Raw genomic sequence first — 21129 nt, 5'->3', positions numbered from 1 at the left:
TAAAAAAAAAAAAAAGCTCTATGATATGCATATCTAAATCATCCAAAGCTACTATTTTTTTTAACTAGTCTTATCAATTTTTTTATAAATAAAATTTTAAATGATTTTGTGAAGTTTTGGAACAGAGAGATACAAGATTTACACTTATATACAAAAAGTGTAGGTAGCATTTTTTCTTTTTTAGTTCTGGCTTTATTTTTCAATCATGTACGCTCTAGAATATTAACTCCCAAATATTGTAATTTATTTAATTTAAATTAATTATTAATTGTAAAATTTGAATGAATCGTTTATTTTGACAGGCTTAATTAGTTTTTTTTTTTTTTCCTCTCGCAATTCATTTTTAGTTGTGTAGATGCTTCTGCAGTCACATTTTATAGGTGGTGTACGTCTCTTAGGACACGAATTATCACTAGATTAATAAACTTCGTTTTATTACCGAGATATCTTTTTCTAATCATTTTTAATGTTAGAGTCATAATTATCTATTTCTATTTTCTATTACATTAAAGGAGGGTTTGGGAGGCCCAGAGAGTGACACGTGTCACCCTCCCAAACCCTCCTTTACTCTCTTTTCCAACAATATATATATATATATATATATAGAGTTGAGCTAGAATACTCCTCGATAGTAAACGTGCGGCTTTTACTATCGAGTTGTTTTCGATGATAGAGCTTCAAATTGACGTCGGCTCCGTTGAACATGATCTTATACCATTAAAGTGTTTAGAAATCAAATTTCAAACTTTTTCGACATCATTTGCCTAATGATCAAAAGGTTTCAAAATTTGTAATTTTAATGTGTGATAAGAGACGTTTTCTCGTTTAACGGTGTAAGTATCAAATCAATTGAATTTTTGTTAGAAATTCTTTAAACTATTAAAACACAGATCTATATACTCTGATCTTGATTATAAACTCCTATCATCATTTTTTAAAGAATAATTCATTTTCAACCATTCATTTTCTGTTCACTAATGGATAAAAGAATAATATCGAAAGTGCGTGAAATTTGATTTTAGGTAATTTAAATGGTTTAGATCATATTTAACGGAGCCGAATCGTCAATTTGGAAGCTCTATCATCGAAAACAACTCGATAGTAAAACGCTCGCTTTACTATCGAGAGTATTCTATCAACTCATATATATATATATATAATATCAAAATTTAAAATTTTGATATTTTCAATTCTTAAAGTTTTAAATTTAAATTTTAAATTCTAAATTCTAATTAAATTTTAACTTATATATTTATTTCTAATTTTGTAACTTCAAATTAAAATTTTTAAATCTCCAAACTCTATAAAATTATTAATTAATTTTATTAATAAAATCTTATTACATTAAAGGAGGGTTTGGGAGGCCCAGAGAGTGACACGTGTCACCCTCCCAAACCCTCCTTTATTCTCTTTCCAAATATAGTATATATATATTATTATATATATATATATATTATATATATATCAAATTTAAATTTTGATATTTTCAATTCTTAAAGTTTTAAATTTTAAATTTTAAATTCTAAATTCTAAATTTAAATTTTAACTTATAATATTTATTTCTAATTTGTAACTTCAAAATTTAAATTTAAATCTCTAAACTCTATAAAATTAATTAATTAATTTTATTAATATAAATTTAACATATTAGATTAATTTAAATCACGTAAAATATCGTTGTATAAAAAAATACATAATTTAAATTTCTTCAAATTTTAAAATTTTAAATCTCTAAACTCTATGAAATTAATTAATTAATTTTATTAATAATATGCGTAATAAATATATATAAAATTTAACATGATAGTTTAATTTAAATCACTTAAAATAATGTTGTATAAAAAATACATATTTTAAATTTTCAAGTGAAAATTTTAAAAATATAGTGTATATATATATATTTATATATATATAATATATATATTATATATTATATATATAATATATATATATATATATATATATAATTAATTTTATTAGGCAATTTATTCTACAAATTTACTTCCTTTACTATTGATTTTTTAAAAATTATTTTGATAGATTTATCTCAAATCCTTCTCATATAAATCTTTATAAAATAAAGTGATGTATAAATTTATTTGGGCATATACTAATTTTAATGACTTTTATTTAAATAGATTTAACTATTAAATTATTTTTATATAATTTTTATTTAATTAATAATTAGACTTATAAAACTATATAAAAATATTTAAAAAAATAAAATTTATTGTAAAAATATTTTAGATCCGCAGCATCGCGCGGGTATTTCACTAGTTTATCACGGATTTAGAGCGTGGCTGAAGGTGAAAGCTATATGGTAACCACTGTACTGACTAAACTTTTTTTTCTCAAATCTCTCGTATTTTTCAACGCAAAGATTTCTTATGCTTCCTCCATCTTTTAGGCTTAGTTTAGTATTGAATTCTATCTAACGCTATTAAATAAAATGAAGTTGAGAAAAAAATATATAGGGATACGTTTCTGCGTTCTCCGGTGGGATAACCGACTCATCGTAATATGCGGAACGCAATATTACGTACGGAAACAAACATGGTATTTTTCCAATGTACTTTCTCACCACACGTAACGTAATCTCCCCGCAATTTCAAACGAAGCTTTAGGCTTAGTTTGGTATTGAGGTCTATCTAATGCTATTAGATAAAATGGAGTTGAGAAAAAAGCATATAGGGATATGCTTCTGCGTTCTCCGGTGGGACCGCAGAAAATATATCGTAACCGACTCATCGCGATATGCGGAACGCAATATTACGTACGGAAATAAACAGGATATTTTTCCAACGTACTTTCTCACCACACGTAACGTAATCTCCTCGCAATTCCAAACGAAGCTTTAGTAGTTAGCTTTGCGGTTTGGTTAAAAGTTGTCTGGCTAAGGTTGTCTCACTATATATATGTAAAGAATTCGATGATTAATATTCGAGGTTTTAAGTTCGAAGTCTAGTTACTTTATATTTTCAAATAATTTTTTTTAGAATAAATAAAACAATATGATCGAACTAAATGTTTCTTACACGACTGTTAGCTTTTTTTATTTGAAAGTTGTATGGCTAAGGTTGTCTTACTAACCGACCGTCCCTAGCGCAAGTGGCAAAAAGGCTTAGTGGTTGGTATCCGAGACCCAAGTTCGAATCCTAGTTGATTCACATTTTCAGCTAAATTTATTTTTAAATGAAATAAACGAAGCGGGTAGCATACTACCTTTCTCTCTCTCAAAAATAAAAAGAAAAAAAGATTGTCTTACTATATATGTAAAGAATTCGATGGTTAATATCCGAGGTTTTAAGTTCGAAGTCTAGCTGCTTCATATTTTCAGATAATTTTTTTTTAGAATAAATAAAACGATACGATCGAACTGTGTTTCTTGCATGATTGTTAGCTTATTTATCTCAAAGTTGTATGGCTAAGGTTGTCTTACCATATATGTAAAGAATTTGATGGTTAATTTTCGAGATTTTAAGTTCAAAGTTTAGTTGCTTCACATTTTTAGATAATTTTTTTTAGAATAAATAAAATGGTATGATCGAATTGTGTTTCTTGCAGGACTGTTAGCTTATTTATCTTTTGTTTATGGTAATTCAGATTGGACTTTACCATTTTTTTTTTTTTTTTATGCGTAGGACGATTCTACGATATTATTTGTCCAATGATCATGTAGCATCAAATTTATCTTATATTAGCTATTAAAAATGATAAATTTTTAAACCTCTTTAAGACTATGCAAACAGTATTAAATGATAACAGAATTTGAGACCTAAAAAGTTTAAATATTTTATATCATATTCAATGATGCCGATCATCGATTCAAATACTCCATTGACAGAAACGATTCAAAAATAAACAACACCATTTGCTTCTAGAAGTACTTTAGCTTATATATGAAACTCTTAATGAATTATATATTATATACTCTCTCTCTCTCTATATATATATAAAAAGGAATAATTATATTATTGTTTAAAAAATGCAAAAAAAAAGGAGAAAAATCTAAACAACCCTATCAAAGAAAATCCCCCACTTTGTAGATGCAGCAAAAATGATACACACATTGGACAAGCAACTGCAGAAGTAAATGGTAGCAAAAGCTGAAAAAATCATTAAAAAAAATTAAAACTTGTTCAATTTGCCTCAATAATAAAAAAATAAAATTGTACCTTTTAATTAATTTCTTAAGCAAGCAACAGAAATGAAAAGAACAGCATTTTGACATAATTTTTTTTTTTTCTGAAATAGTCGATATAATTGGATTGTGATCACCACATGTTCCTTTTTTTTTTCTTTTTAAATTTGAACAGCTCAAAGAACTGATCTGAGAATGTACTTCTATTAAATTCAAAGGTAGGGACATGCGATCTAAATTTCGTACAATAATAATTTGATTGTTAAGTGATGAATATAGAAAAAAAAAGAAGATATTATTGAATATAAAAATATTAAAACACTAATTTTTGATAACTTAAAAAGTTTTAGAGATCAACGCTGATTAGGCATTCTTTAATATAGTATCAAAGTAGGAGGTTTTGAGTGCGAGTTCACTTGACTTTTAATTTCGTTTAATTTTCATTACAATACAGTCTTATTAAAATATCTTGAGCTCAGACATAAAAAAAAAAATATTAAACAAAATAATATTGAAACATTATCTGCATTGAATTAAAAAATATTAAAAAAATTATTATTTGATAGCTTTTAGAATTAATGACTAATTGCTAGAGATGTGAATGGATCCAGGTTCGCAGAGGTTCGATCCCGATCGGTTTTGAATGGGATGGTAAATGGTGGCCATAATTAGAAAAAAGAATAATTTACCAATTTACCAAATCCATCACGATCCGCTGAAAAATGGAGGAGGAAGTAGAAAACTCCTTTTTTTTTTTATTGATCAGTCCCGAAATACACTCCAGTCCTAATATATCCTAAGTAAGCGCTAAAAATAAAAAATAAACTAAAAATCAATACATTCCAGTGCACCAAAGGAAATGGAGCGCAACATACGAAACCACTCAAGTTCTAGATCCGTCCCGTTTGCATTCCCTATAGCTAATTCTACTGCTAATAAATTGTAAAAAGGGTCTTTGCTTATATATATTTTTATAAAAAAAAATAGATGGAAACCTATAGGTACTTCTATTGATAGATAAATAAAGAGTTACAGAAGAAAAAGTACACAAGAACAAAATAGATCTAACTGGACGTAAACGGTATAGAAAAGTGTCCTTAAAGAATGAAAAGATACGCAGATGTGAATGCACAACTCCGTTAATCCCTGAAAGCACTCAGATATATACATAATTGACTCGCGTAGATCAGAAGTAAAGAAAACAGGCGGCCCAAAGTTGTTTTGATATTACACATTTGTCACCCCAAAGTTCTGAATTTTCAAATGTATTACTGAAATTAATTCTAAGAGGCACCAATTTGCCCTGCTTATTGAGAAAACTTATAATTCGATTTTTTTTTTAAATCAAAATTAGGATTTATATAAATTATTGTGTTTTTTTCACTAGAAAAATGTCAGTTTCAAATGGTCAACTGAAGGAAAGAAATACGTTTTAAATAAATTTTGTATTTGAAATTTTAGGGGATAGATGTAAATTTTCACTATTTATAGAGATATGTAAATTTTTTTTCTGGTTTTGGTTAAATCTTCAGCTGAAAGAAATCAATTTATACTCCAAAATTAGATAAGTTAAAATACTGTTTTCTACTAGCTCAAGATTTCGAAGAATATAATTGATTGTTTGTATTATTTAACAAGATATCAGAGCATAGGTCCCAAGTTCAAATTTTACCAGACGACTCATCTTATTTAATTTAGATTCTTGAGTCTCTTTAATAGCTTAATAAGAGTAATGTTATACTTACAAACAAATTATATAATACTTTATAAACTAGCATATGTGGCAGTATTTAATTGGTGGAGAAGTGTAAATCGTGAGAAGGCCAGTAAGCATGATTTATAATTTCAAGCTTGAAATTCGAACCATCAAATTGCAGAGTTTGTACAATGTTGTGAGATTTGTTTGTATGCAAAGCATTTTTCATAGCTTTTTTTAAAAAAAATCTCAAAGAATGAGAGTTGCAAAAAATATGTTTAAAATTAAAAGTAAAAATTATAGGGAAAGAAAAAAGAAAAAGGAAAAAAAGCAAGAGTTTCAAAGGCTTACTTTTGTTCTAACTCATGAACAATCCTCACAAGCTACATGAGACAATGAGATGCAAAAAAAGCAGTGACACAACATGACACACTTGTGATTTCATTTATATCTTGCCACTTGTTTTCTTTTCTCAATTCCTTTTCAAAACTTTTTTTTTTAAAAAAAAACAACAACAACAACAACAACAACAACAAAAATAATAGTAATAGTAACTTCTTGTGTAGCAAGGTTGACATTTGACATTTTAAGGAGTTAAAAGTTGATTTATACATTTAACTTTGTAAAATTTTTCATTTAAAAAAACACACCTATACTTTTTGGATAATTCAAAAGATTTACCTAAATTTGTGCATCCATGAAAGCTATATAGCCTATATTTTAGCAAGTATAGAAGTTGGTTATTCATGAGATAATAAAATTTTAATTTCAAAATTTTAAAAAAATACCTGATAATTGCTTAATTTTACAATTCTGTGGTTCAAAATATAACATCCTATTTCTTTCTAGTTTTTATTTAAGATTTTTGCAAGCATCTTCCGTTAAAAATGATAATAAAGTGGATGACAAATTGTGTAATTTTATTACCCTCATATACAACACTTTATCACCATGTAGTCTATAAGATGTTTCACTGTGATATCTTTAATAAAACATTTTTAGAAAAAATTAAAATAGAAATCGATAATGACAGAATGCCATACTTTAAACTACAGAACAGTAAAATATACATATTCTACGCAATATAATTTTCTTTATATTTTTTTTAAAAAATATTATTAGTGGTAGGTCTACTAGATCTATAGATCTAGTTTTGGTCTAAACATAGTGAAAGATGTGACAACTAAGCTACCTAGGTTGGGCCAGGGTCACATTGAGGCATGGATCAAATTTTCAGTTAACAACCGACGATACTTAGCGCAGTTGACTAAAAATTTAATAATTAGTATATGAGATTTTAAGTTCGAAATTTAGCTATTTCATATTTTTAGTTAAATTTATTTTTAAAAATAAATTAAGCAGATAGTATTCTAGAAAAATACAAAAATCAGTCAATAGACATGTGAATGAATAAATTTGAGAAACTGAAATGTGTACCTTAGATCAACTACAAAAATGTTAGATCCAACAACTACTGCTGAGAAATTTATTATGTCTCCCAAAGCCAAACCCATGGTCCAAAATAAACACATTGCTTAACAAGCATAGGGTGTGGAAACCAATTCTAACACTTGGGATCAGCATTGATGGCCACATTGCAGCTTTGTCACACTTCCATTGACCAAGAGTTTTTTAATATCTCTTTTGTTTTTTATTTTTATTTTTTTTGTGGGATTGACCAAGATGGAGAGAGAGAGAGAGAGAGAGAGAGAGAGAGAGAGAGAATATCCACCAATATATTATAAGAGGATAGAATTTTTATATTTTTTTTGTTAGGTCTGCACTCAAGACCTCTTACTATAATACCAGAGTGTTTATATTGAATTTTTGAAAGTTTAAAATACCAGAGAATTGTATTTTTCTACATGAAATAATTACCTATATACCTCTTAAAAATTTTGAAATATCTTATGTACTCTTATATATTTTTTTGTTTCAATATACCCTTCATATATTTTTTTTATTATTCAGAAATAACTCTATTGTAGAGTTGTTAATAAGGCTTCGTTTGGGGTTGCGGGAAGATTGCGTTATGTGCGGTGAGAAAGGAAGATGGAAAAATACCCTATTTGTTTCCGTACATAATATTGCGTTCCGCATATTGCAGTTAGGCTTAGTTTGGTATTGATGTCTATCTAACGCTATTAGATAAAATGGAGTTGAGAAAAAAACATATAGAAATATGCTTCTGCATTCTCCCATGGGACCGCAGAAAATATATCGTAACTAACTCATCGTAATATGCAGAACGTAATATTATGTTCGGAAACAAACAGAGTATTTTTTGAATGTACTTTCTCATCGCACGTAACACAATCTCTCCGCAATTCCAAACGAAGCCTTAGTCGGTTAAGGTATATTTTCTACGGTCCTATCGGAGAACACAGAAGCATATCCCTATATACTTTTTCTCAACTCTATTCTATCTAATAGCTTTAGATCCACCTCAATACCAAACTAAGCCTTAATAAGTCATCTCAAGTTAATCCCGGATTAAAATTTTTACGAGAGTTAGAAAAATCAAAATACCCCTTTTGTCCATAATTTAAAAAACAAATAAAAAAAATGGTAATAATAAAAGTTTATATTTAAAAAAATAAAAAGTCAAAATTTTTTTTTTGTCCCTAACTTAAGAACAAATAAGAAACGTTAGTAACAATAAAAAAGTGTTTTTAAAAATACAAAATAATAATTTCATAAAAATAATAGCAATTTCTATCAATTCACAAACAGAATACAACTCTAAAAATATATTTAAAAAAACTTGGAACGAAATGTTTTTACATTAATCTTCTAAAGGGTATAAATTAAAAGGTCTATAACTTTTTTAAAATATATAAGCAATTGTCTTTTATATATATATATATATATATATAGAGTTGAACTAGAATACTCTCGATAGTAAACGGGGCGTTTTACTATTGAGTTATTTTCGATGATAGAGCTTCCAAATTGACGATCGGCTCCGTTAAATATGATCTAAACCATTTAAACTACCTAGAAATCAAATTTCACGCACTTTCAATATTGTATCTTTTATCATTAGGTGAACAAAAAATGATATGGCTGAAAGAATATTCTTTTAAAAAATATATGATAGAAGTCTTGTAATCAAGGATCAAGAGTTATAGATTTGTTTTAATGTTTTAAAGAATTTTCTAAACAAAAATTCAATTTTGCATATCTTTACACATTTAACAGAAAAGTCTCTTATCACCATTAAAATTACTAAATTTTGAACCCTTTGATCATTAGGGCAAATGATGTACGAAAAGATTTTGAATTTGATTTCTAAACACTTCAAGTGCGTGATAGATATGTTCAACGGAGCCGATCTGTCAATTTTAGAGCTCTGATCATCGAAAAACAACTCGCAAGTAAAACGCCACGTTTATTAATCGAAGTATTCCTAGCAACTCTATATATGATAACTATATTAGTTAGCTATGGTGATTGTAAAAGCACCAAGCACTTGGTCTTTTAATAGCACCTGCTGGATCTATATAGGAATTTGAGTTATTATTTTTTAAAAGTCAAAATATCTGGATGCTTCTGTATAATCTATAAACAACAATATTTTGATATTTAAAGCTTAAAAAACTCAATTTATATATATATATATATATATATATATATATATAGAGAGAGAGAGAGAGAGAGAGCACCATAGGATCAGTTCCTACCATTAGGATGGATTTTATTTTAAGATAAACAGTGTGACTATTCAGTGTACAGAATTTTTCTCTACAGTGCACTACAGTAATATGCACCAGAGAAACCACTGTGCAGTGCTCAAGTGCTTATCATTTAAAGAGCCAAAATTTCCCATCATCTACTATCCTCGAAAAGAAAATTTTCCTGTCATCTTACATCTGACATTGAAAGGTCCTTTTCCATCAATACCCCTTCTGTGGGGTGTTCTCTGCATGGGTGTTTTGGTCATTTCAACTTCTTAACCAAACCTTATTTACCTTCATTCTTCACCACCATATACACCTACTATTCTCCCATTCTCATTTACTACCATGGAAGATGATGGAGATGTTGCTTTCCAAGTGTTGTAGTAGCCCTTGATTGCATGGATTCAGTTTTGTGTTATTATCTTAACTTGGTACAGAGGTGAGAGAGCCACCAGGTTAGATCAGAAGTAAATGAGCTCCCTTGAAAAGCACCATCCTCCTCTCTTTAAAGAGACTGCAGGAATTCATGTTGCAGATCTGAAACTGCACATATCATGGAGTTGCAGGCAGCAGCACCCACTTCTCCTGCTGCCTCCCTGGTAATTTCTTGCATCCTGCATTTTCTGTTCTGATTTTTTTTCTTTTTTAGCTGTTCCTCTCTCATGATCTACTTCCATTTTCACTTTATCTCTTTCCCCTTTTTTTTTGTGTTGGCAGTAGCTAACTCTCTAATCTTAGACTCAGAACCTGGTCAGAAGGATCTTCTAAGAAGAAATATTGGATAACCCCCCCAAGGAAAAAATAATGTAAGATTGTTTTTAAAAAATTTTGTTTTGTATGTGGTTTCTGACCATGTCATTGATTTGCTTATTAATTTGTTTTTTAATTTTTTCACTCAATAGAAAATATGCATCAGGACAGTTTCAGATCAGTTGTTCACAGATCCTTATCAAAGAGTCTTCCCTCCAAATCCAAAGATAAGAATGAAACAACCCAATTTGCTGCTGCTGCTGCTGCTGCTGACAGAATCCAGAAATCCTCCCCTTCTTTTGCATCAAAGCCTAATTTTGGCAGCAAAGAGAGAGGAGAGCAGAAGAGCAGCATGGCCTGCAGAGAGAGCAGTGAAGCTCAGCTCTTGAAGGTCTCTAGAGGGGCTCAAAGTCTGACCCAAGTGATCAATTCGTGGTCGAGGGAGCCGAATTTCTCGAAGCATTTCGCCGAAGATCTACTTAGAGGTGCTTTGGATCTCCAAGAATCATTGGTCATGCTCGAAAACTTCCAAGCTGCGTCGAAAAGCTTCTCCCGAATGAATGACATAAAGCGGAAACAAGAAATGGCGGAAGAGGGAATAGAGGGAGAGATCGAGGAGGAGGTATTTGTTGAAGCAACAGCCTCTAAAAGATTTTCGTCTTGTGGGTCTTCGAGATACCGCGTCGAAGAGCTGAAAAAGGTGATAAAGGACAGCTTTCATAGGCAGAATCTCTTGTCGGCGTCTTCTTCAAGCCGATCGTTGCGGTATTCTACGAGCAGTTCTTCGAAGGTAATTGAGCCTCATGAGGAGGATACAGGGACTAAGAAGCCCAAATCTTCGAACTTGATTGCGAAGCTTATGGGTCTCGAAGAAGCGCCTTTAGAGGAACAAGCTCATCCTATCAAGAAAGAAGGTAAAATGAGGAGCATAAGTTCGCCGAGGGCGTTCTTCGATATCGAGATGCCCAAGGCAAGAAGGATTCAACCAGTAAAGGAGAATCCAGATGCGAATAGGAAGGCGTTGCAAGAAATCGTTGAAACGATGCATTTCAAAGGGCTCTTGAAGAACAACCAAGCAGAAGAACATAGAAAGGATGACGACGCGCCGCCAATTGTTATTATGAAGCCGATCTCGTCGTCTTCTTCTTCTTATTCGTCAGAGAGAGAAGGGGCCTGGAAGGAAAAGGAGGCCCAACCTATGAAATCGGTACGGGAAGAGAAGGCGGCCGATGACGAGCAAGTTGTAAGGAGAACAATAGAAAGAAAAGAATCGAATCACGTTGAAAAGTGTAAAGGAGAACCATCACAAGAGGTGAAGGCTTCGAACTCTGCGAACGGTAAGCAGTGGAAGAAAGAGTCAATCAAGGTGAAGAGAAGCCTTCCTCAAGAAGAGAAACCAATTTCAGTACAGAAGAAAGCTGAAGAGAAGAAAGAAGCGACAAGGTTGTCGAGATCGAACACTAATAATAACAAAGTGTTAAAGCCCGATAAAAAGCCTCTTGTGACGAGTAATGTATCTTCTTCTATCAAGGGCAAGAAGACGGAGGTGGCTAAGCAAGTCAGGAGCTCCCCTATCATCAAAACAGTTGTAAGTAGCCTTTCTCTTCTTTGTATATACTTTTCTGTCAATAACTAGAAATTAAATGAGGAGAGAAAAAGGAAAGTTCACCATGATCTATTCCAGGTATCACTTTGGTGAAAACTGGTATGAAGGTAGTTTTATTATACGTCCATATCAAAGCTAAAGGACTTAAGCGCTCATTAGCACTAGCTGTGTGTCCACCGTACTGTACCGTGCCGACAAGATATCAGCACGATTGATTATCGTGCCGACAGCACAGCTCAAAACCCTATGTTGTTTGAAATTAGCCCATAATTATCTCCACAAAGTTCAATTGAGTTGATAGAGATATGTAATAAGCAATTAGAAATATAGATGACAAAGAAAATAAATATTTCATGACCAGCATGCGTTGGCACGGCACGGCATGCACCATGCTGTACTGTACCAGTAAGTTTTCTGCTTGTCCTCGTGCGACGGCATTTAAATCCTTGATCAAAACAATACGAAGTATTGAACTTCTTATGGTGTTCCTTATTTTATTTATCATGTGACTAACTTCATGTTAGATGATCGCAGAGCTTCTTACATGCTAATACCCTTGATTGATACTTCTTTTCTTTCTTTCTTTCTAAAATACGAGCATCTTTTTCTGTAGAGTAACAATATAAAGCACAAGAGAGATCAAAAAGCGATCAATCCTCAGAATCAAAAAGATGGTGTTTCAGCAACAAATGGCACTTGTGACGATAACTGTATACAGACAGCTCAGGTTGCTGAACCTTGTATGGAAGGTAAAAACATTTTTCGTAATTGTATGCGTGCTTAAAATTCATCTTTTTTACTCGTAATGATTAGTCTTCGAAAGCTTTCGCCGATGCCATTTTTGTTTTTATTTATGCATGGTACATCTGCTTCTTTTACTTCCAATATAGGTTTTGTATTTGACCTTTGAATGCGAGCTGAGACGACAGTTGACCGAATTTCATGGGCATAAACAATTAAACACTTCTTTTGATAGCAGATGATGTAAGAGAAGACCAAAGAGTGTCGTGTGAAATTACGCCGAATACCAGCCAAGTCGAGAGAAGCTATTCACCGGCAGAAGAAGCGATTCAGTGTCGTACGAACAAATCATCCGCTAAAGAAGCATCTGGAATAGAAGATGAGATTAGATTGCTGCTTTTGACCAGCCCATCATTCCTTAGCCTTGCGCAGGAACTTGTGGGGTTCGAAACTTACCAACCTGTATGTAATCGAGTCAAAAATGCAGGGGAGGTCGGAATAAGATACGCGAAGCTCTACTTGGACACTGCTGAGGAGCAAATGGTCCGAAAACACGAGCAGAACCACTTATTCTGCCCCTTATTCCAAACCAAGATAAGGCGAAGAAGAGCAAACTACTTCTCTCTCGAAGATTTGGCGGAGGATATCAGTAATGGAATAGGAAAACTGAACAGCTATAGTAAGTTCGACGACGACGGTGCTTCAAAAGACGATCTTTACGTGAAATTAGAAAGGGATCTCACATGTGCAAATATGGCAATCAATTCCATGTGGGATGTTGGCTGGGTGGATTTGATTTCCGGGGAAGATGTGAACAGAGTTGCAAGTGAAGTGAGTGAGCATATCTTATCATTGCTTGTTCAAGAAATTTGCGCGGATTAGTCCATTAGAAACTGTTGTATCTTCTTTCTTTTTTTTTCTGTTCTCAAACAGTGTATAGTAGCTCCTATTAAGGAATATCAGGTGATCATTTTGTGGCAGAGCCAAAATGTGATGCCTTGTATTAAAATCATTGAGCAAAGAATCAAAGAGTTTTAGTGAATTGATTGTGGTGATGTTGCTTCAATCTACCAATGGTGAAAACTTTTCATGGCAATTTTTTCTTTGATATAATCTTTCAAACTTTTGTTTTACAGTGTTCACAGTTGCTGTCTCCAAGGAAAAGAAATGAGTTTCTGGTAAGTGTTAAAGAGTAACCAGGATCATGCATCAGTTTTCTATATTGGCATGAGGAAGAAGATCATTTCTCATGAAATCTGTTAAAGAATGTGAAACAACCGTTATTTTCTAACAGCTTAAACTGTCAAAGAATGGTATTTTTAGTATTTATATTTAACACTCCCCTCGTGCCTATATTCGAGACATCTTGATAGGCTCAACAAGTAGACTTGAATAATATTAGAAGCCCGACGAGTATCAAATTCAGAATCTCCAACTCTAATACCATATTAATAAAAATGTGTAATAATCGTTGTATTGCAATATCTTAAACTTTTGGAGAACAACAATTATTACATACAATTTAACACTGCATCAGAGTATGAAGTTTTGACTTCGAGTCCCGTCGAGCTTTAATTTATTTTCTCCTATTTAATTAAGTCTTTGTTTTGAGCCTATAAAAAAAATTTAAGTCTAGATGTGAGAAAGACGGTTGGATGTAAATATTAAAAATGTCCTTCTTTAGGAACTTAAGTTTTTTTTAGGAAAAAGTAGTTGTTTTAACAAAAGTATGAGAAGGGCTTTTTCTTTGCATTTAGCCCTCTTAAATTTTTTTTTTTTACAAATGGTCCCGGCAAATTTATATTTTCATATATAACCCTCTTCTTGCCACGCGAGCACCGTGTTGACATTTTAAGTTAAACATGGTGATTGAATCACTATGTTTAAATATGGTGGTTGAATCATCATTTTCATATTTATACTTTATTTTTTCTTTTTTATTTTAGACGATAAAAATATAAAAAAATATATAATAATCTAGTCAATGTGCTCAACTTAAAAATGCCATCTAAGTACTCGCATGATAAGGAGACTAGGAGAGTACTATTTACGTAAATTTAAATTTATTAAGATTATTTGTAAAAAAATTTGAGGAGGCTAAATGCAAAAAAGACCCGTATGAGAACATAAGTTTTTTTTTTTGGGTCTTAAGGGTTAATTACTGAAAATACATATAGCAGAAGCAGGCACAGTGTTCAAACAAAAACACCAATACAGATCTCAATTTTTAGTGGGGTGGTATTGTTGCATAATTCTTATATTTGTTAAGGGTATCTACGCAAAAATACCCAGTATTGTTGTGTAATTCTTATATTTATTGGTATTTATGCAAAAATACCCAGTCCGATATTTGAGCGCACAATTTAAAAACTCTTTTCCCTTCTCCGCTCCTCTCCCTCCCCCCGACCTCTCCGAATCCCACGGCCAAAACCCTAGCCCCAAATCGATACCTTGGCTCCATGGGCGACTCCTTCGGCGTCCTCCTCACCTACCCCATGGACTCCTACCTCGAGGAGGAGCTCGCGCGGCGCTTCCGCCTCTTCCGCCTCTGGGAGGCCCCTCCGGGGCGGCGCCTAGGGTTCCTCCGCGCCCACGCCTGCTCGATCCGCGCCGTGGTGGGGAACACCGCCGTTGGCGCCGACGCCGACACGATCGACGCGCTGCGGGCGCTCGAGATCGTCGCCTCCTTCAGCGTCGGGCTCGACAAGGTCGACCTCGCCAGGTGCCGGGCGCGGGGGATTCGAGTCACCAACACCCCCGACGTGCTCACCCACGACGTCGCCGACCTCGCCGTTGCGCTCGCCATCGACGTCCTGCGCCGCGTTGGCGCCGCCGATCGATTCGTGCGGAGAGGGGCGTGGGAGAAGGAGGGGGACTTCGAGCTCGCCTCTAGGGTTTGTGGTTCATTACCTTCACCACTGTTTTTTATTTAATTTTCGTGTTAATTTGAAACCCTCTCAAATTTTTGGCTTTGTTATTCTAGATAATCAAATTGAGAATTTTGTTAAAATTAATATCTTTATTAGCTGTTAGCCAAATAATTACTGCTTTTGTATTAGTTGAAAAAAAGTTAAAATTTTTGCATAGTTTTCGGTGATCCGCCGTCCGAACCGGGGATCTACACTGTTAAATTTGATCTATCCTATTTGAACTTCTTAAATTTGTAAATTTTACAATTTTGTGGCGTTATTTGTCTAGTATTTAAATGACTTTAGAATTGATAGTTTTTAACGTCTAATATGAAATATAAAATAAATTGGGGATCACTTGACCGCAGGGCAAATGATGTCGAAAAACAAAATCTGATTTCTCGATTGTTTAAATAGTCTAAATCATATTTAACCGCTTCTAGCGGCACTCATTTAATCCACTGAAATCACTCAAATTGACAAAAAGAAAAAAGGTCGAAATTTGATGACATTACTTTCGATTCCGCGGCAGTTTAGCGGGAAAAAAGTCGGCATTCTCGGCCTCGGCCGGATCGGCTTAGCGGTCGCCACGAGAGCCGAGGCATTCGGCTGCGCGATCAGCTACACCTCGAGATCGGAGAAGCCGCACCACCCGAACTACAAGTACCACTCGAACGCCGCCGACCTGGCGGCCGACTGCGACGTGCTCGTCGTGTCGTGCGCGCTGACTGAGGAGACCCGCCGCATCGTCGACCGGGCGGTCATCGACACGCTGGGGCCGAACGGCGTGCTGATAAACGTGGGGCGCGGCGCGCACGTCGACGAGCCCGAGCTCGTGTCCGCGCTGGTCGAAGGACGGCTGGGCGGGGCCGGTCTCGACGTGTTCGCGGACGAACCGAGCGTGCCGGAAGCGCTTCTGGGGTTGGAGAATGTGGTGTTGGTGCCTCATGTGGGGAGCAGCACCTGGGAAACAAGTAGGGCAATGGCTGATTTGGTTATAGCCAATTTAGAAGCACATGTGATGAAAAAGCCTCTACTGACTCCAGTAATCTGAAGAATTGTTTGGATGGGATGTTTCATATTTGTTGTTGTAAAGCAATTTTTTTGGATGAGTCTCAATCAATAACAAATGTGCTTGAATTTAATCTCAGATGTTTGTTTATCTTTCTCCAGTAACTAATGTTCAAACTAATGCTTCTTTTGCTGCTACTTCTCTACAATATTTTCAACAGTGGAAATTTCATGCATATTTAACAAATGTGCTTGAATTTAATCTCAGATGTTTGTTTATCTTTCTCCTAGATAAATCCTTTGTTCTTCAAATCTTTTATTTGTTAAATATGCATGAAATTTCCACTGTTGAAAATATTGTAGAGAAGTAGCAGCAAAAGAAGCATTAGTTTGAACATTAGTTACTGGAGAAGCTGCACCTTTTGCGCTTCCACATTCATTTGGGGTTTAAAGAACCAATTTTTTGTCTTAAATGGGTTGTAATCAAGCACTATATTTTAATGAATGTATATAATAGTCGTATTTTGTCGTAACAAATAAATAATGGTAATTCATCAACAGTATTTGAAATAATCTTCAAAAAATGACCAAGAGAAATCAACTTAGATTCAATGGGGGATCTTTTGCTGACATTTTTGCACCTACAAAATTGGAGTATTCAACTTTCACATGATGATGATTAACATAATTCCATTAGCCAGTTGATACTTCACAATCAGAAGTGCAGTTCTGTGATTTCACAGATTTCTTTTCTTTTTCTTTTCTTTTCTTTGATTTGATGTGATGATTCATGAATGAACCATCTCATACTATTTATATAGTAAAGTTTAGGTAATGTATTTGGTTCCAAAGCTCATCTCTCTATATCTTAAAGCATCTAGCTAGGCAAATATTTCGACGAAAAAGGTTTAAAATGCAGAGGAGTTTAGACACATAATAAAGACACAGGTACATGTAGTATCCTATCAACAAAGTCCATGAAGCATGTTAGGAAATTAGCTTCTTTTTTACTTCTTTAATAAGTGTACTACATATTTCTCCTTTGTATTATGTGTGGTATACATATAACATGGGCTTCTGCTTTAAGCAGAAGCAGCAGCAGCAGCAGCAGCAGCAGCAGCTTTGAAGATGAGGAAGTGGAGCTTCTCCAGGGAGAAGTAGAGGAAGGTGCCCTTCTTGTGGGTGAAGAAGCACCCAAAATTGGATCCCACCATGCACTGCCACCCTGGCCCATACATCTTGTCAAACTCCTGTAATTGCACAGAGAATATTAGATTCATTGCGCGAGAAATACTATTTGTACATGGACTATTTAGATGTATATCCGTTAGAATGTAAATGAATTTTTTTTTTTTATTGCCGAAGAGAAAGATAATAAGATTAGCGTAAAACAGTTAGCCCTCGGATGATGATTTTGTAAGAAATGCGCGCCCAAAAGTGGTGTAAAATTACTCGGTTAGAATCTCCGATTCTTTACACGAAAGTTTTATTTTGAGTAGATGTGCGAGGTGGTCATGGATTCGAACCTCAAGACTACTCTCAGTGCGATTGTAGAGGGGCTAAACTTTTAATTCTCAAAAATTAGGAAAAATTAATGTCGTTGAGTTTTTAGAGATATATCAAATTTCAATCGATACCGACTTAACATCTTTATTTTTTTTTGAGTTTTTATAGTTAATTAAGTTATAAGCTATTAACCGTTAATTGGTCTAGTTTTATTCACTAAAAAATAATTAAATTTGATAAAATTGTCAACAAATTTTAAAGTCACTAAATTTTTGACTAAAACCACTTGATTCTGAAAATTTCAGAAGTTAAGAGGGTGTCAATAATAAAAACCAGTCGAGCCGTTATTTGAGAATGCTTTGAGATAGCAACTATACATTTTTATCTTTTTATAATAAATATTCTCTCCAAATTAAAAGAGAAAAAAAAAATTCTTTATGCAAAATTTGTTATATAAAAAACGAGCAATGCTATCTCTACATCTAAAAGATGGGTATAAAACTTACATGCAAGAGTCAATATTATTTTATTAATCTTATCAATTTTTAAAAAATTAAAACTTGTTTTGTCTACAAATAGCATTTCTCAATTTTATTTTTTAAAAAAATTCAGATCCCACACATTAGGCCTAATTTGGTAATATGGCGGCAAAAACACTTATTTTGTATTTTGAAAAATCCAAAGACGTTAAAATAATTTTAATCTTTTTTCATTTTACACAGTTATATGCTATAAAATTTCGATACCAACCGACAGAAACCGCTAACGGAGAACTATGTAAGTATGTAAACGCATGCCCCTGTGATAACAGCTGCCATCAAAATTTTATACTATATATATATATATATATATATATATATATATATATATATATATATATATATATATATATATATATTGAGGCTATGAATCTATCAGATGCAAACGGTGATCCGTTGCCACCCATTTGTTTTGCGATGATGGAGCTTCCGAATCGACGATCGCATCGTTGAACATGATCTATACCACTGAGTGTTTAGAAATCAAATTTCAAATCTTTTCAACATCACTTGCCTAATGATCAAATAGTTTCAAAAATTTTGTATTTTAATAGTCGATATGAGACGTTTTCTCGTTTAACGGCGTAAAGATATCCAAATCAATTGAATTTTGTTAGAAATTCTTAAAACTATATTAAACAAGATCTATATTCTTGATTTTGATTACAAGACTCCTATCATCATTTTTTAAAGAATATTTATTTTCAGCCGTTTATTTTTGTGTCACTCGATGGATAAGAAATAAATCGAACTGTATGAAATTTGATTTCTAAACACTTCAAGTGGTATAGATCATGTTCAACGGTGCGATCATCGATTTGGAGCGGCTCCATCATCGAAAACAAATGGGTGGCAACGGAACCGTTTGCTATCGATATGTCTATCTAAGCTTCAATATATATATATATTATATTATATATATATTAATAATATTATATATATATATATATATAATATATAAATTTTAAAGTGGCTTAAAAAGTTTGGAAATCCTTTCAAAATATAAAATACAGGAATAATATCTAGCATTTCCTTCAAAACTGTAAAAATATTTTATTTACCCCCGTAAGAACTAAATATTCTTTATTCATTTTTTAAAAAATTCTTCAAATATTCCTACTTTTGGTAGAATTTACTAATGAAATAGAATTTTAAAAACTATTTTAATAATTTTATAGTAAATTTAAAAATTTTGAATAGTATATACTAAGCATTAAATAAGCAAAAGCTTCTAAAACACGATCTTTTAATTAGCCACCACGTTACCAAACTGGGTCGAATTCCAGCTAATCAGAGTCGGGGGTGGGGGTTACCGTTTTGACGTAGGCGGCGATGCTCTTGCAGTCGACGACGTCGAAGATGTCGAGCGCCTGCGACGCGCACGACATCGCCTGCGCCGCCATCCTCTCCGGCATGTCCGTCTCCAACACCCTTCCCTTCCCTTCCAGCATCCCCTCTGCTACTGCTGTCTTCCCTCCCTTTATTTTTCCAGTTGTCTTTCTAGAAGGAGAAAGATTTCTCAGTCTTTCTAGAAGTTGTAGTCGGGGAGGATGGCAGTCTGGAAACCTATATTTTTGGACCCCGTACAGTCCTCCGCCACTACATATAATTGCTTCCACTCTGTACTACAATCAACAAGCGGAATGATAGTAAACGACAAAAAGAAAACAAAAAAAACAAAAAAACAAAAAAATGAAAAGTAGATGTGGAGCCATGTGGCAGTGTGGGATGGCTCCTCAACTACAAGGAATCAAAATCACACAAGATAACAAAGAAAAATAAAAATGCTTTGGGTAAATAATATGTTCCTTTTTTTCCCCCATCATGTAGAGAGTAATTTCATAGTCCTACATATGAAGTGATAAAATTTACAAATATATTTATGGAGTGTATACTATTAATTAAATTATTTAAAGTTAAAGCATCTATTCTTAGGAGCCGTTTGGTTACATATAATTGTAACTGCACGGCAATTGTAACTATATGTAAATACAAATTCGGTATTTGGTTTGATATATTTAACTTCACCTGCTGCAATAGAAACTGTGAGGAAAGATCCAACTATAGCAGTTCGAATTATACCTAAACTTGTCCCAGTTCCAACTATAGTAGTTGGACCGACCGTCCCTAGCGCAAATGACAAAGGTCTTGGTGGTTGGTACCCGAGGTCCCAAATTTCAATTCTAGTGGATTTATATTTCTAGCAAGTTCATTTCTTTAAAAATAAACGAAGCAGATAGCATGCTACCTCTCTCTCAGAAAAAAAAAAAAAAAAAACTATAGCATTGGAGAGAATAATTTTAAACAAAAAATAGCAGCCTCTACCTCTTAACTATTTTTTAAAAAAATAAATTTTTTTTACATTAGAAAATAATCTCACCTCAATTAAATATCTATATAGTATATATATATATTATATATATTATATAGATATATTATATATATATGTGTGTGTGTGTGTGTGTGTGTGTGTGTATAAGAATAAAATTTTAAAAATTATTTCTCAACTGCATACAATCAAACAAATTATTTATAGTTACATATGTTTCT

The 21129-nt window shown here is 33.0% G+C and overlaps 3 protein-coding genes across 6 annotated transcripts; 2 read left to right on the top strand and 1 right to left on the bottom strand.

Annotated features, from left to right (window-relative positions):
• LOC109716884 lies at window positions 9867–13669 on the top strand. Of its 4 annotated transcripts, none has more exons than XM_020242487.1 (5): window positions 9867–10116; window positions 10262–10323; window positions 10420–11855; window positions 12487–12622; window positions 12853–13669. In XM_020242487.1, the coding sequence occupies exons 3-5, from the start codon at window positions 10425–10427 to the stop codon at window positions 13494–13496; spliced, it is 2211 nt and encodes a 736-aa protein (XP_020098076.1). In that variant the 5' UTR covers window positions 9867–10116; window positions 10262–10323; window positions 10420–10424; the 3' UTR covers window positions 13497–13669. The 4 variants fall into 4 exon arrangements, with proteins under 4 accessions (XP_020098076.1, XP_020098075.1, XP_020098074.1 ...); XM_020242486.1 differs by having other exon boundaries at window positions 10256–10323; XM_020242485.1 differs by having other exon boundaries at window positions 10238–10323.
• LOC109716429 (hydroxyphenylpyruvate reductase-like) lies at window positions 14968–16673 on the top strand. The gene is made up of 2 exons (XM_020241871.1): window positions 14968–15508; window positions 16056–16673. Exons 1-2 carry the CDS (start codon window positions 15074–15076, stop codon window positions 16575–16577), a joined length of 957 nt encoding a protein of 318 aa, XP_020097460.1. The 5' UTR covers window positions 14968–15073; the 3' UTR covers window positions 16578–16673.
• Window positions 17427–20180, bottom strand: LOC109716432 (dynein light chain LC6, flagellar outer arm-like). Its single transcript, XM_020241873.1, has 2 exons — window positions 19893–20180; window positions 17427–17784 (listed from the first exon to the last, which is right to left on the bottom strand). The coding sequence occupies exons 1-2, from the start codon at window positions 20028–20030 to the stop codon at window positions 17617–17619; spliced, it is 306 nt and encodes a 101-aa protein (XP_020097462.1). The 5' UTR covers window positions 20031–20180; the 3' UTR covers window positions 17427–17616.

This window comes from Ananas comosus, linkage group 10 (genome assembly GCF_001540865.1).
Source record: "Ananas comosus cultivar F153 linkage group 10, ASM154086v1, whole genome shotgun sequence".
NCBI lineage: Eukaryota > Viridiplantae > Streptophyta > Magnoliopsida > Poales > Bromeliaceae > Ananas > Ananas comosus.
Note: the sequence above shows the minus strand (reverse complement) of the source record. Positions and strands in the feature narration are given on the sequence as shown.